At 46.0% G+C, this 13306-nt stretch overlaps 1 protein-coding gene across 1 annotated transcript; it reads left to right on the top strand.

Annotated features, from left to right (window-relative positions):
* Positions 1–737: 737 nt before the first annotated feature.
* Positions 738–12940, top strand: tex14 (testis expressed 14, intercellular bridge forming factor). Its single transcript, XM_072659534.1, has 30 exons — positions 738–996; positions 1085–1199; positions 1288–1453; positions 1982–2121; positions 2211–2292; positions 2487–2620; positions 2773–2889; positions 3099–3222; positions 3402–3580; positions 4259–4407; positions 4645–4835; positions 5137–5245; positions 5704–6068; positions 6168–6467; positions 6919–6992; positions 7124–7194; positions 7389–7559; positions 7932–8014; positions 8446–8559; positions 9390–9486; positions 9602–9677; positions 9870–10036; positions 10167–10315; positions 10494–10821; positions 10995–11081; positions 11220–11316; positions 11921–12025; positions 12163–12278; positions 12764–12830; positions 12913–12940. Exons 1-30 carry the CDS (start codon positions 867–869, stop codon positions 12938–12940), a joined length of 4131 nt encoding a protein of 1376 aa, XP_072515635.1. The 5' UTR covers positions 738–866.
* Positions 12941–13306: the final 366 nt, after the last annotated feature.

The raw sequence follows: 13306 nt of genomic DNA, 5'->3' as shown, positions 1-13306 counted from the left end.
ATATGCTAAATATAATATACTACTTTAAATATAAAAGTTCCTTCAGAAATAAACATTTAAAAGCTGATTTTACCTTTTTGCAACATGGTAAAATAGTTATAATGTATAACGTAAAATATGTTATAACGTATTAATTGTATTCCTTTTTCGTAACTAAGCACGACTAAGAAAATATTAGTTTAAAGCTAAATGAAGGAGCTTAGATTAATATTTATGCTCGTTGTTTACCTGCCTCGTGTTTTTATATTAGCACATTCTATCCAATCACAAAGCGCAATGCAAATGAGTATGTAAATGAAACCGAATGTCCGCGCTCGACGCGTCCCCGCCCTCCGTTAGCCTGCTCGGCTACACGAGGAAACCGGAGACAGTAAAACAGTAAGAAATAGAATAAAATGATAAAATATTTAGATATGTGAAGTTCATCTGAATTAGTTTAGATATTTTAAATGATCTTTAATGTAAACATGGACATATTTAGCTACATCAAATAAAACACAAACAGTCACGCTAGCGCTATGCTAACGATAGCTAGCTAGCTAACTACCCAGACTAAGGGTTAAACTTGTGGTAAATTATTATTATTATTATTTTTTTAATGTTTTTTTTTATATATAAATGATATTTTCACGTTTAGCTATAAATTGTGTTATTAGGCTGACCTGGAAAACCAAAAGTGAATAGAATGAATTAGCCTCATGGTTATTGTGGAGTTATCAGCAGCCAAATAATCAATAATTCAGCTAAATGAGCACCAGCTCAGCTCAGAAAACTGAGCAGGAGGAGGTGTGATATTCTGTGCATTGTTTAATGTTAGTGTTGTTAGCTGTCAGTAGTGTGTCAGTCAGGTGAGTGTGTACCTGAAGATGCCCTCTGCGCCCCCTGTGCCCTGCCCTGTCCGCCTGGGCTCGGTCCGATCCGGCGGTGCACCTGCTCTTCTCCACAGTGCCACACTTGAGAGAAACTTACGCAGGATGGAGAAACTCCTTAAAAAAGGTAACTGAGCACCTGACATTTCATCCTTTCGGCCTACAGAGTTGTGTGCCTGCCTGGCTGATGTGCACTGCTTTACTGCTGTGTTCAGGAGTGGACGTGGACTGTGAGAATAGCCTTGGGCAGACGCCGCTGTTCTGTGCCTCTCTGCTGGGCTTTTCTAACGTGGTTGAGCTCCTGTTGCAGTACGGCGCTGACCCTAACCAGTGAGGCTTGATTTTCAGCTCAGTTGTCGCTCTGACGCGGTACAGTGTGGATCCTGTGATGAGTAACGAGACAATCATGTTCCTCCAGCCGCTGCGTGGACAGAAGTACGCCGGTCCATGCCGCTGTGTTCTCCTGTAACCCGTGGCTGCTGAGTGGTCTGCTGGACGCTGGAGGAGATTTGCGCCTTCATGATGATCAGGGCAGGACACCCCGAGATTGGGCCGAGGCGGGAGCTCAGGAACATTCCCCTAGGGTCTTTATGAATTCCAGTACACACTCACATGCACACATTCAACTTCAATTAATTTTATTTTTTGGACTTCTATTGTTTTTGAAATACTACAGGCTTTATTATGCAAAGGTTTTGTGCCCTGCAAATGAGTATGTAAATGAAACCGAATGTCCGCGCTCGACACGTCCCCGCCTTCTGGTGAATTTCTTATTTTATTATAAAAAATAAGTCTCATCCTCTACAGAGACTCTTTTTCTGCACACTATATACACAACTACTGTTTATTTACTGAATTTAACAGATAGTACAAAAAACATTAAATGTATATCGTCAATGTAACGTTTTAGTGTAATGTTCTTTATACTGTTTCAGAATTTCAGGATGAATGGACCAATAGAAATGCTCCAAAATGACTTATTACATTGACATCTATTAAAATTAGGATATTTTTTCCTGTAAATCTGCTGTTCTGGAGATGTGTGACAGTGATGATGCACATATACATAAAAATTGTTCTTTGGGTTAAAATGAATTTTGTGATGTTGTTAGATGCTGGATTTTCTGAAGAGATGTGTGTCCCACATGTGGAGCCTGACTCAGACACACTCACCCCGAGACGGACGGTCCAACCCAACTTCCTCAAAGACCCTCCTGCGCTCACCATCTCTGCTGGAGCTCCTCAGACCCGGGTGAGGCTCAGCACACACACACACACACACACACACACATCACTGGGTAAAATCACATATACTCAAGGTCTATACTTTGTCTGTTTTAGAGGCTCTGATCTCTTTGTCAACAAGAAGCCGAGCTTAAAGTCCTCCGTCTGCGACGTGGTCCAGTGCTTCGGCTACGGAAAGGTAAGAGGTTTGCTGCTATTTTTACAGTGTGCTTTGTTTGAAATCTCCAGAGACGTTTAAATTCATCTAAATCTCTGTATTTAGGCCTTTAACTGGGATGAACCGAGTGGTACTGAAATGGATCTACTCTTAATTAGGTGGGAATGAACCTCTCTGGTGTCGGTCTGTGAGACACTGTGTCTCTGTTTCCACAGTTATGTATAGAGAAGTCCAGGCGGCCTGCAGGTGTGCTGGCGTCGGTGCCTCTGATAGCGGACTGTGAGTTAGTGCAGGCCGAGGATGAAGCGCTCTACTCCTTCACCTGTGGATCCCATTGCTGCATGACCAAGTACTGCTGCCTCCTTGCAGGCCTCTTTAACTTTTAGTACTGTTTTTTAATGTGTTACAGCGACACTGCTGACACAGGCCCAGAGGGGTATAAAGGTCAAATACCCTCTATTAAACATCAGTGGTTAGCAGTGTCTCTACTGTTCTCCACAGCTACAGTTGGAGAGGATGCCGGGTTACAGTGAAAGAGCTGGAGACACACACTTCACAGAAGCATGCTGAGCAGGACGGTTTCCAGGACCTGCTTATATCAGAGCTGGAGTTCTGCAGGTAAAAGCTCTCAGCTCCTTTACAGAGCACAAACTGACGCTGTTGACTGGCCTATGTTAGACACAGCAGTCCACTGTAGGCTGTGTGTTAGTCCAGCAGACGGAAATCACTGCAACACACAGCCTACGCTCTTAAAATATAAGATGCTTGAGGAGCGTTTGGAGGTTCTTCAGTGTGTGTGTGTGTGTGTGTGTGTGTGTGTGTTCCAGCCGGCTATTCCATCCCCACCTGCTGCAGCTGATGGCAGTGAGCATTGTGGCGGATCTGCAGCAGAGCAGACTGGTTTATGAAAGAGTGCACATGGGATCACTGTACACCATACTGTACCACAGGGTAACACGCACACACACACACACACACACACACACACACACACACACACACACACATAGACTTATGACTCATATGGGCTCAAACAGACTTGTGTGCCCCACATATGTGCTTATAAATGATCCGTGTAAAGAAGACTTGTGTATGTTGTTGATGTGTGTGTGTGTGTGTGTGTGTGTCAGCGTGCAGAGTTCCCCATGTTACAGGTGTGTGAGCTGTTGGCCGTGGTTCTGCAGGTGTGTGAGGCATTGCTGTACCTGCATGGCCAAGCGCTGGTCCTCAGAGCCCTCTCCTCACACTCCGTCATCATTGTCCACCCAGGGGTCGCCAAGGTCACTGGCCTCGGCTTTATTGTGCCCAGGTCAATCTCATACACCTCAGCCCAAATCAAGCTGCTTCAGTCATTTTTTTATCATACATCAGTCCATGTTCTAGATAACAGTGTCCTACTGTGTTGGAAAGCACATAATCAGTCCGTTAGAGATGACTGGACGCCTCCTCACGGTTTGAGGAGAGTATGTGATAATGTAGACCTGCAGTAACACTCGATTAATAATACTTATCTTCGCACCTATTCAGGAAAAAACACAGCGTATCCAACAAGAAGGAAAGCCTCGTCCGGCTTTTATACAATAGTAAAAGCAAGGTAGCTCACAAAAAGCTCTGCTGATGGATTCCACTCACTGATACGATTTACACCAGTAAAAAGGTCTATTATGTATTTTGTAGCATTTTTTTCTCAAATTAGCAGCTTTAAACTCATCATGATGCTCCGCTGACTGTAGTACGGAGAATAGCACCCCATTGTTAACTTTGGCAAAAGGTAACTTTGTGAAACACTGCGTAACCTGAGTCATATTAGTGTAAAAGCCTCAGTCCACATGCTTTTCTACCTTCAGATGCTGCTGCTGAAGCTCTCAGCTTGTCCAGAAATGCTCACACTTCCTGACTGTAGGGGGGAGCTCAGCAGGAACCATTGGCAATTCTGGCATAATGCTGCTTTAAACAGAATTGTGCCATTGTACCCTGTGTTTCGCAGTGAGGGTAGTTGCCCTGGTAACGTGTCCCCGCTGCCACTTCCTGCTGCGCTGTATAACTGGGCAGCTCCAGAGGTCATCAGGAGAAGAGAATGCACAGGGAAAGCTGACCTCTACAGCCTCTGTGCACTCATACAGGAGCTATATACAGGTACATCCATCACACAGTCTCATACAGGGGGCATGTACACACAGTGTATGGACAAAAGTATTGGGACACCTGCTCATTCATTGTTTCTTCAGAAAAATAGTTGCCTGTATAGTGGAATTATAAGAGAGATTTCTAATAAACTGGCCAGTATGGGTCGATACATAGAGGTAGGTGGACATAATAAGCTGGAAACTGGTTGTCTTGAAGCTAGTAAGTGTGTCTGTGTGTGATGTTTAGATGCAGTTCCATGGCGCTGTGTGGACCCTTACTGGATAAAGCAGGCAGTGGACACAGGTCAGGCGCTTTCCCCAGATGCAGCTGTGCCTCAGCCGTACTATCAGCTTCTACAGAGCGGCCTGCAGCCACAGCCAAAGGACAGGACCTGTAGCCTGCAGGACCTTCGGTTCACACTGCGCTGTGACCTAAAGGTGCGTCCAGTACTGCAGTGGTTCCCAACCCTGATGCTGCATATTGTGGAGCATTCCTGCTCCAGTACACCTGATCAAGGTTATCAGCTCATAATAAACAGCATTATTTTACTTGTTTTTTTTGCATTAAGTTTTATTCAACCAGGAAAACCTTGCTGATTAGACTAAATTACTACAATCTGACCAGCCTATTATTATTGTCTAGTTTTAGCCCATTAGATTGAACTGGCCTTTTCACTCAAGTCTCCTTGCAGCGTTGGTATTGAGAAATAGCTGTATTGACAGATAAATTCTCTGACAGGAGTTCAGCAAGAGAAAGAGCAGGAGTGGAGTGTGCCCCCTATCAGTGGGTTTGAGCATGCCCAGATGGAGCTCTGAACTCAGGCAGGATAGAAAGCCAGAGGAAGCAGGTGAGGTTCCTCATTTTTTAGCTTAACCAGGAGATTAATGCTCCTGGAGCTTTGGCACACTGTACGTACAACTGGGGTGGCCGATCAGGACTGGAGCTGTGCAGCCCTCTGATTGTTACATTTAAGGGTGTAACAGAACACAAAACCCACGGTTCAGAACATATCATGGTTTTGGATCAGAAAATAAGATGGGAGACAAATATAAATACATGTTCTGTTTATCCAGAATTATTTACACCGTGTATAGAGCAGCTAAAGTGTTCAAGGGATGGAGAAAAATAAAAACAGACAAAAATGTAGACATGATTTTCATTGGACAGCAGCACTTAGCTTTCCATTTATCACTTAAAGACCTTTTGGAACACTTGCCTGTGGTCAAGCGAAAACAACAACCCTTTCTGACCCATCTGTGACCTAGTTCTGTTGTAGTACAGAGTTCTCCTCTTCTGTCCCCTCAGCAGGTCAGCAGTCTGCAGAGACAGACAGCATGGTGGACCAAGAGATCCAGGATCAGCTGCTGCAGCTGGATCAGCTGCTGGAAAACGAGACGGTCCAAAAAAAACGCTTGCCCACTTTTCCCAGACGACTCCAAGACAGTGAAAGCAGCTTGGACACCAAGGAGCTCTGCAGAGACATTTCCTGCCCTGATGTCCTCCCCCTTGACGAGTGGCGTCTGACGCTCTGCACTCCAGTGGCAAAAACGAGCAGCTCTCAGGACCTGTGGTCCAGCAGCAGCACTTTGGAGGACGAGCTGGCGACCCCTGCCCCCTCTGCTGTCTCAGAGTACATCAGCTCCATCGTGCTGAACCTCAAAGTGTCTCAGGTACACAATTTCATACTGTGTGCTTTTACACACAGTGCTTTTGTAGTTATTAATATCCAGCATGAAGTTCTGCATGTACTGGTCTGTGTGTCTGTATAGGTGTTACTGCAGCAGGTGGAGAGCAGTCTGGAGAACGCTGAGCTGAGGCTAACGAACAAACCGACATATAATCAGCTGGGCGCCGGGGTCAGTGAGGACGAGGTGGACGGATTGAGCCAGAAGAATAAGGGGAAAGTGGTGGTCCTTAAGGCGGTGGGACCCCCTTCCACCTACAGGCCACTGCTGCAACTGCAGGAGGGCGGATGGTCTGCGGTGGGCCAGCATGAGTGGGGCATTAACATAGACGAGGAGATCAGCCACTACTGCTCTGCTGTAGAGGAAACCTTTCTTAGTCTTGAGGTACACACACACAAACACACACACACACTTATACATACATACACTACACCATAGTACTTATATAGTGAATATAGTATAGCAGTAGTTCAGCTCTTTACAAAGTAATAATAGTAAATACATCAGTTGACACATAAATACACTGTTCGTTTGTTGGTGTTTATTTACATTTTGTATGTATACTAATTGTTTTATGTTGTAACTTGATCATAAATTATTTTCAATCAAAATGCTGATGATAATCATTGCTAATTATTGATACTTAAAAATACCAATACATATTTTATAATCAAATTTGAGCCAGGCCTGTTTCTGAGGTGCTGTTTAAATCTGAATAGGATGAACACTTACAGTCACTTTCAGTTTACACTGTGTACACAAACAGAGTCAACACCTGGACCTTTCAGGAACCCTAATCACACAGTATCACACAGTATCTCTGTCTTTTGGGCAGGGAGAGAGAAATGTGGGCAGCAGGGCAGGTGGGAGGCAGCAGCAGCCAGTCAGGATTGCTGAGCCGGCAGACAGGTACACAGATATAATTCAGTACTACACACACACACACACACACACACACTATTCAGTGCAGTAACACACTGTTCAACAAACTAGGAGAACATTAGACTAGTTAGATCATCTGAATCTTCCTGTTGTTCCAGCTCATACTTATCGTCAGATGGGCAGGTGACCACACCCAAGAGCACTGCTCAAGCCAGGCCCAACTGGACCAGTAAGACACCGTCCAGATAAGTTAGCATTAATGATACAGCAGTGTTGGCAGCGGGACGTCAGGAATGGCCACAAATCTGTGAACAGTTTAACCAGAAAGATTATGACCAACTGTGGTGTGTGTGTGTGTGTGTGTGTGTGTGTGTGTGTGTGTGTGTGTGTGTGTGTGTGTGTGTGCGTGTGCGCGCTGGAAAGGTGAAGTGAGTGAGGCTGTGGCCCAGATGACTCGAGGCAGGCTGGGAACTCCAGCAGGGCCGGTGTGCAGCAGTGACAGTGAAGATGTGGAAGAGCAGCTACGCCTCCTGGTGGACAGGCAGAGTCCTCACAGACACACAGAGCTGGAACAGCTGGTTAAGAGCTTTGCAGGTAATAATAATAAACAACATTGTTATCATAAGCATAAGATTTATTTAAGTACTTTAATGGCAGCATCATTCCATCCGTTTGAGAACAAATACACTGATCAGCCATAACATTAGTACCAGGTAACATTAGGCAGGGTCATGGGATAATTGATGGTCATGGGGGTCCCAACTTGCCTCAACCACTTACAGGGCCAGATACCACAGGGCACGCGCAGACGACTCGTGGAGACCATGCATTCATGGGTCAGAGCTGTTATGCTGCCACAAGGGAAACTGACAATAAGGCAGGTGGTAATAATGTAATGGCTGATCAGTGTAAATAAAATGAGTTAAATACAGTGAGGAGTTTAATAGTATGTGAATTCTGTACTAGCTGTCCAAAGTGAAAGTGAAGAGAGTGCAGAATTCCTCACCGTGAACCCCACCTTCACCATGCAGGAGTCTACAGAACCAGAGGTAACTGGAAGCTGGCTGTTTGTATAAAGCAGCTTAGTTTCTATTTACGAACTGTATAGACTGTGTAGACTGTATAAACTGAATGGACTGTATGGGCTATGTAGACTGTATGGCCTATATAGACTGTATAAACTGAATGGACTGTATGGCCTATATAGACTGTATGGCCTATATAGACTGTATAAACTGAATGGACTGTATGGGCTATGTAGACTGTATGGCCTATATAGACTGTATAAACTGAATGGACTGTATGGCCTATATAGACTGTATAATAGTCGAATAACAGTGTTTACATTTAACTGCGGCTTCTTTTACTTTCAATATGAGGATTAATTAGTTTTCCATTATAGGAGCTCTTTGCTCATGATCCGCTGCACTGCAGGGTCTGTAGCTGTGAGGCTGTGGGTTATGGAATTGTGTGTTTTCAGAAGGAGAGCAGTTCAGAGTCAGACTGCAGAGACTCTCCTGTGGAGCCTTCCAGCATGTTCTACACTCCAAAACACCACTCAGCCAACACACACACTACAGAGGAGCTGTCTGAGGTGATTTCAGCATCTCCATCCCAGAAATACTCTTCACACTGGACCAAAACGCTGCACAGACATACTGGTGTACAGTAACCTCAGATGAAGTGTTTTCCACTACAAACCCTTAGAGGATTAAAACAGATTAAAAAAAAGAAAAAAGGAGTGTGTACTTAATTATTATGTAATTACATTTAAATAGTAAAGCAAGTACAGCAGCAGTACCAACTCTAGACATGTAAGGGTTAAATAGACATGTGTTATACACTATATGGACAAAAGTATTTGGACACCTGCTCATTCATTGATTCTTCTGAAATCAAGGCTACTAAAAAAAGTGTTTCTCCTGCTTTTGTTGGAGTAACTGTCTCTACTGTCCGGAGAGGAAGACGTTCTACTAGATTTACGAGGAGGAGGATTGCTGTGAGGATTTGTTAGTATTCAGCAATAAAAGTGTTAGTGAGGTCAGGATGTTGGCTGGATGATCACCCCCACCCCATCCAAAAGTACTGGATGGAGCTCCACCACCATCATTCCAGAGAACACGGCTCCTCCACTGCTCCACAGCTCCTCAATGCTGGGGGGCTTTATACCCCTCTAGTCCATGTCTGGCATTAGGCAGCATGAAGCCAATAGGTTCATGTTGATTGGTCCTATTCTATTGGCAGTACTTCTTCTCTACAGGGACTAGACAAGCTGTGTGTGTGCATTTGCACATCTGTGTCAGCAATGGGTGCAGATTAAAGTAGCTAAATGCATTCATTTAAAGGGGTGTCCACAAACATTTGGACATATAGTGTATGTGTAGATGTTGTAGGACAGTGATGGATGACTGCCCGTTCTGTCAGACTCTCAGTTCAGAAGAAGACCCGAACATTACGATGGAAGTCTGTCGTCCTAACGCAGCGGTCACCGACGGCCAGGCAGTAGAGGCCAGTGTAAGGGGTAAGAGCTGCTGCTTACAATCTAAAGCATGCTCTTATTATTATTATTATCCTCTCTTTTATTGATCTGTAGGTGACCTGTGTGCACCTGCACGATTTCAATGGTCTTTCTACAGAGTGCCAGAGTGCCCCAGAAAGGCTAGACCAGACGGAGTCCAGCACATCAGCAATGAGAGCCCCACACGCCCCCAGGTAACAGCAGTTCACCACTTCATATGGCTGTCACAGTTCAGGCTAACAGAAACGGTATGAAGAGAGGTGGGACAATGGCTGTCAGAAAACTAGGCTCCTCTGTATGCACAGAGTCAGTGTTGATGGCAGTAGGATGTGCAATGGTTATCTGGAGACTGAGGGATCTCCTGTGTTCTCCTGTAATGGGATCAGTCAGGTGCAGGACTTCAGGCAGGCGGATATTGCTGATCTCTCCAGCATCACCTGTTCACCTGCTGAGCTCCAGGAGTGGGCAGGGCAGGATGGAGCTCCACCCAGCCCCCACAGCACACGCTTCCCACCATGCAATAGTACCCCCCGGAGCCCAGGTACACACACAGGTACTGAATTGGACATTTACATCAATAATTTTACTTCATAATTCTGTTTAATTTCAGATTTAATCTTATTTTTTTACTTACTTATTTCATTTGATTTTATTTGTGTTCTTTGTTGGTGTGTTTTTGTCAGGTCCTGACCGCAGCCCAGCCCCGCGTGCCTGGGAGTCCGTTCCTCTCCTGCGGACCCTGCTGCTGGACACTTCCCCGTGGGACAGTGTTCCCGAGCGGTCTGTCTGTACTGAGACGTACGCCACGGCCAGCCTCGGAACCTGCAGCACGGTCAGGACTGGTCTAACACACATCACCTCACATTAACCACCTAATTGAAATCATGCTGTACGATAAGCCGATAGCGGCGTCAGATAGTTCACGATAGTGAAAAGCAGGAGCTCGGCCTCGATACGTTGCTGCTGCCGCTGGTACATGTTGTGATATTGGTCTGATCTTCTGTGCTCAGACGGAGCCGTCACAGATGGACATTTCTCTGGAGGAGACAGACACGCCCACCACCGGCAACCAGGACTTCACCACCGCCAGCTCTGGAACCAAACACACACCCACAGAGACCAGCAGCCAGGGCGCAGAGAGGCGTGCCGCTCCAGGCAGGACAGGAACATCTTTCACTACACCTGCAGGTCCTGAGAAAGCGGAGGCCGTGTGCGAGGAAGAGGAGGAGATCGATGAAGAGCGGGGCAGCTGTGTGTCTGAACACTCAGGCTCTATTAGTACTGATCGCTCTCCGGATCAGCCCCCAGCGTCCTGTCTGGTGGGAGTGAGTGAGGAGGGTGAGTAGCGCTGAAGAAGCAGACGTCAGATGTTCATGTAGTTTTATATCATGACTGTTAAAGAGTTAATTTTGTTATGGAGTTTTATGTGGAGAAAAGTGTGTGTGTGTGTGTGTGTGTGTGTGTGTGTGTGTGTGTGTGTGTGTGTTAATACTGTTTGTTTTTCTGAACAGAGGAGGACGATGTGGAAGATAAGGAGTGTGAAGAACAGAGTAACGCTGAGGAGCAGAAGGAAGAAGAAGAAAATGCACCTGAGAAAGGTTTAACTGATCAAAACAGTGGAGAATTAGGATGGATGGGGTTCATTCTGGGGGGAAGAATATAAGAACCCCTCGACTCTAAACTCCAGCTGTGGTTCAGAACCACTAACCGAGCTGTGTGTGTGTCTCTAATCGCAGGTTTAATCTGCGCAGTGCTAGACGGCGCCGCAGCTGCTCAGAGGGCAGAGACAGGCCGATCCACCACCGCTCCGGAGTCTTCAGAGGAAACGGAAAGGTGAGCTGAAACTCTTCCACCACCGTGTTTAACAGACCTGCTAAACATGGCGATTATCAGGTGAGATGAATCAGGTGTGCTTGAGCAGGAACAGCACAAAAGTGAGCAGGAATCCAGCCCCCCAGGACCAAAATTGCCCACCCCTGCTGTCGCTAGTCGCTGTACTAACGTCCAGTCACAGCGCTTTTCACGTTTCACTGGATTTAGAGTCGCAGACAGGTCCAGATATTAAACCTGCTAGATATTTGTTGGGGGCTTGCAGACGTCTCTCGGATCACGTCTTTCAGCAGTTCACACGTAGCGGCCGAGTCGGCGCTGAGCGAACGGCGAGCAAATGCCCAATTGCCTCTGCCTCAGGCTCTTGTCAACGACCCTTGTTGCCGACACGAAATTCCAGGCTTAGATTATGTAATGTGAACCTGCCGTCAGACGTCCAGATGTATCACAGCTGTCTCACTCTGCTGAGATCATTATAAAGGATCTCCTCTTCTGTGTTCAGGTTCTGATGTGGGATCTAATGATGTTTACACTCTCTCAGGTTCTCCACTCGCTTCATTCAAAACTCAACTCTCATATGAAATAAGGGATCTGCTGTTCCCCACAGAGCGCACTCCACTCTGGATGAAGATCTGCAGCGGCTGCTGGTGGCGCAGATGGAGGGTCAGAGAGCCTTTACAGAACTGCAGCCCGTCTCAGAGGCAAAGACAGCGTGGGTGTCCCTCCTCCTCCACAGTTTTTAATCTGATCATATACAGATAGACTGACAGATATTAGTAGTAATAATACTAATAACAGCCAGCGTTTGGATAATAAAGCTCAGTGGGTGCGGTGGTGTGTTGTGTACAGGCTGTGTGAGGCGGAGGAGGACGTGCAGGTGAGAGATGAGTGTATATGTCCTGCGGGAGACGGCGCCGAGGGGGCAGTCAGAAAAGGGGTAGAGGCCAGTGACGAACTTTCCTCAGGTCAGTTATCTGACACCGATGGAGTTTACGTGCATGGGACATGTCCCCCAGCCCCGCTCACCTCCTTTAGGTGTTAGAATAGGACTCTCTGGAGCTGATCAACATCATGACCCTATTGCCTCCATGCTGCCTAATAATGCCAGGCGTGGACTAGAGGGGTATAAAGCCCCCCAGCATTGAGCTGTGGAGCAGTGGAAGAGCTGTGTTCTCTGGAATGATGGTGGTGGAGCTCCATCCAGTATTTCTGCAGATGGAGGAGTTGGAGAGTTGGGGATGTGAACACTCGTTACTAAATTCAATCACATTCTCACAGCAATGCTGCTCCACACTCTAGTAGAAAGCCTTCACAGAGGATAATCTCTGATTGAGCAGGTGTCCCAATACTTTTGGCGTATTACAATGCGTGAGTCAGAGAGGTGTATTCCACACGCCCCTTTAACGTGTGCTAATGAACAGGCAGGTTAGTTTGTGTTTATTTCCTGTAGGAAACATGAACGATCAGGGACAGAAAGCAGGGGCAGAAGGTCACATCACCTGGAATCAGACGCACAGGTAATAATGAACGTATCTACACCTCAGAGTTCAGAGTCGATTCTTTCTTTAAACCCATTAAAGTGTGTTCTTTCCTCCGCAGAGTGATCGTCCTGGAACACAGCCATTAAAACACAGTGAGCTGCTCACTCAGACGCCTCTCACTTCCTAAAACCGCTCAGATCATCGTATTCCTCAGACATGAGACACTGCACATACAGCACTGAGTTTACAGGACTCCAGTGTGTACCTCGCTTCTACCGGAGTAAGATATTAAATGATCAGTTTTATCAATATTAATTACTCCAACACAGTTGATCAGTTTACTCACTTATTCAGTTCATTTCCCGTGGTGTGTTTTATTCACACCTCTGAATCCAGTAAGCTCAGGGTGCAGATGTGGCGCTCTCAGTCCTGCTGCTTTTAAACTCGCTCCTGTTAGAGAGATTACAGGCAGGTAAACGTCCCACATTTCCAAGAAAGCTTTAAGAAAGGTT

This window comes from Salminus brasiliensis, chromosome 16, assembly GCF_030463535.1.
Source record: "Salminus brasiliensis chromosome 16, fSalBra1.hap2, whole genome shotgun sequence".
NCBI classification, from domain to species: Eukaryota; Metazoa; Chordata; class Actinopteri; order Characiformes; family Bryconidae; genus Salminus; species Salminus brasiliensis.
The sequence above is the reverse complement of the archived record's forward strand: the minus strand, read 5'-3'. Positions and strand labels throughout refer to the sequence as shown.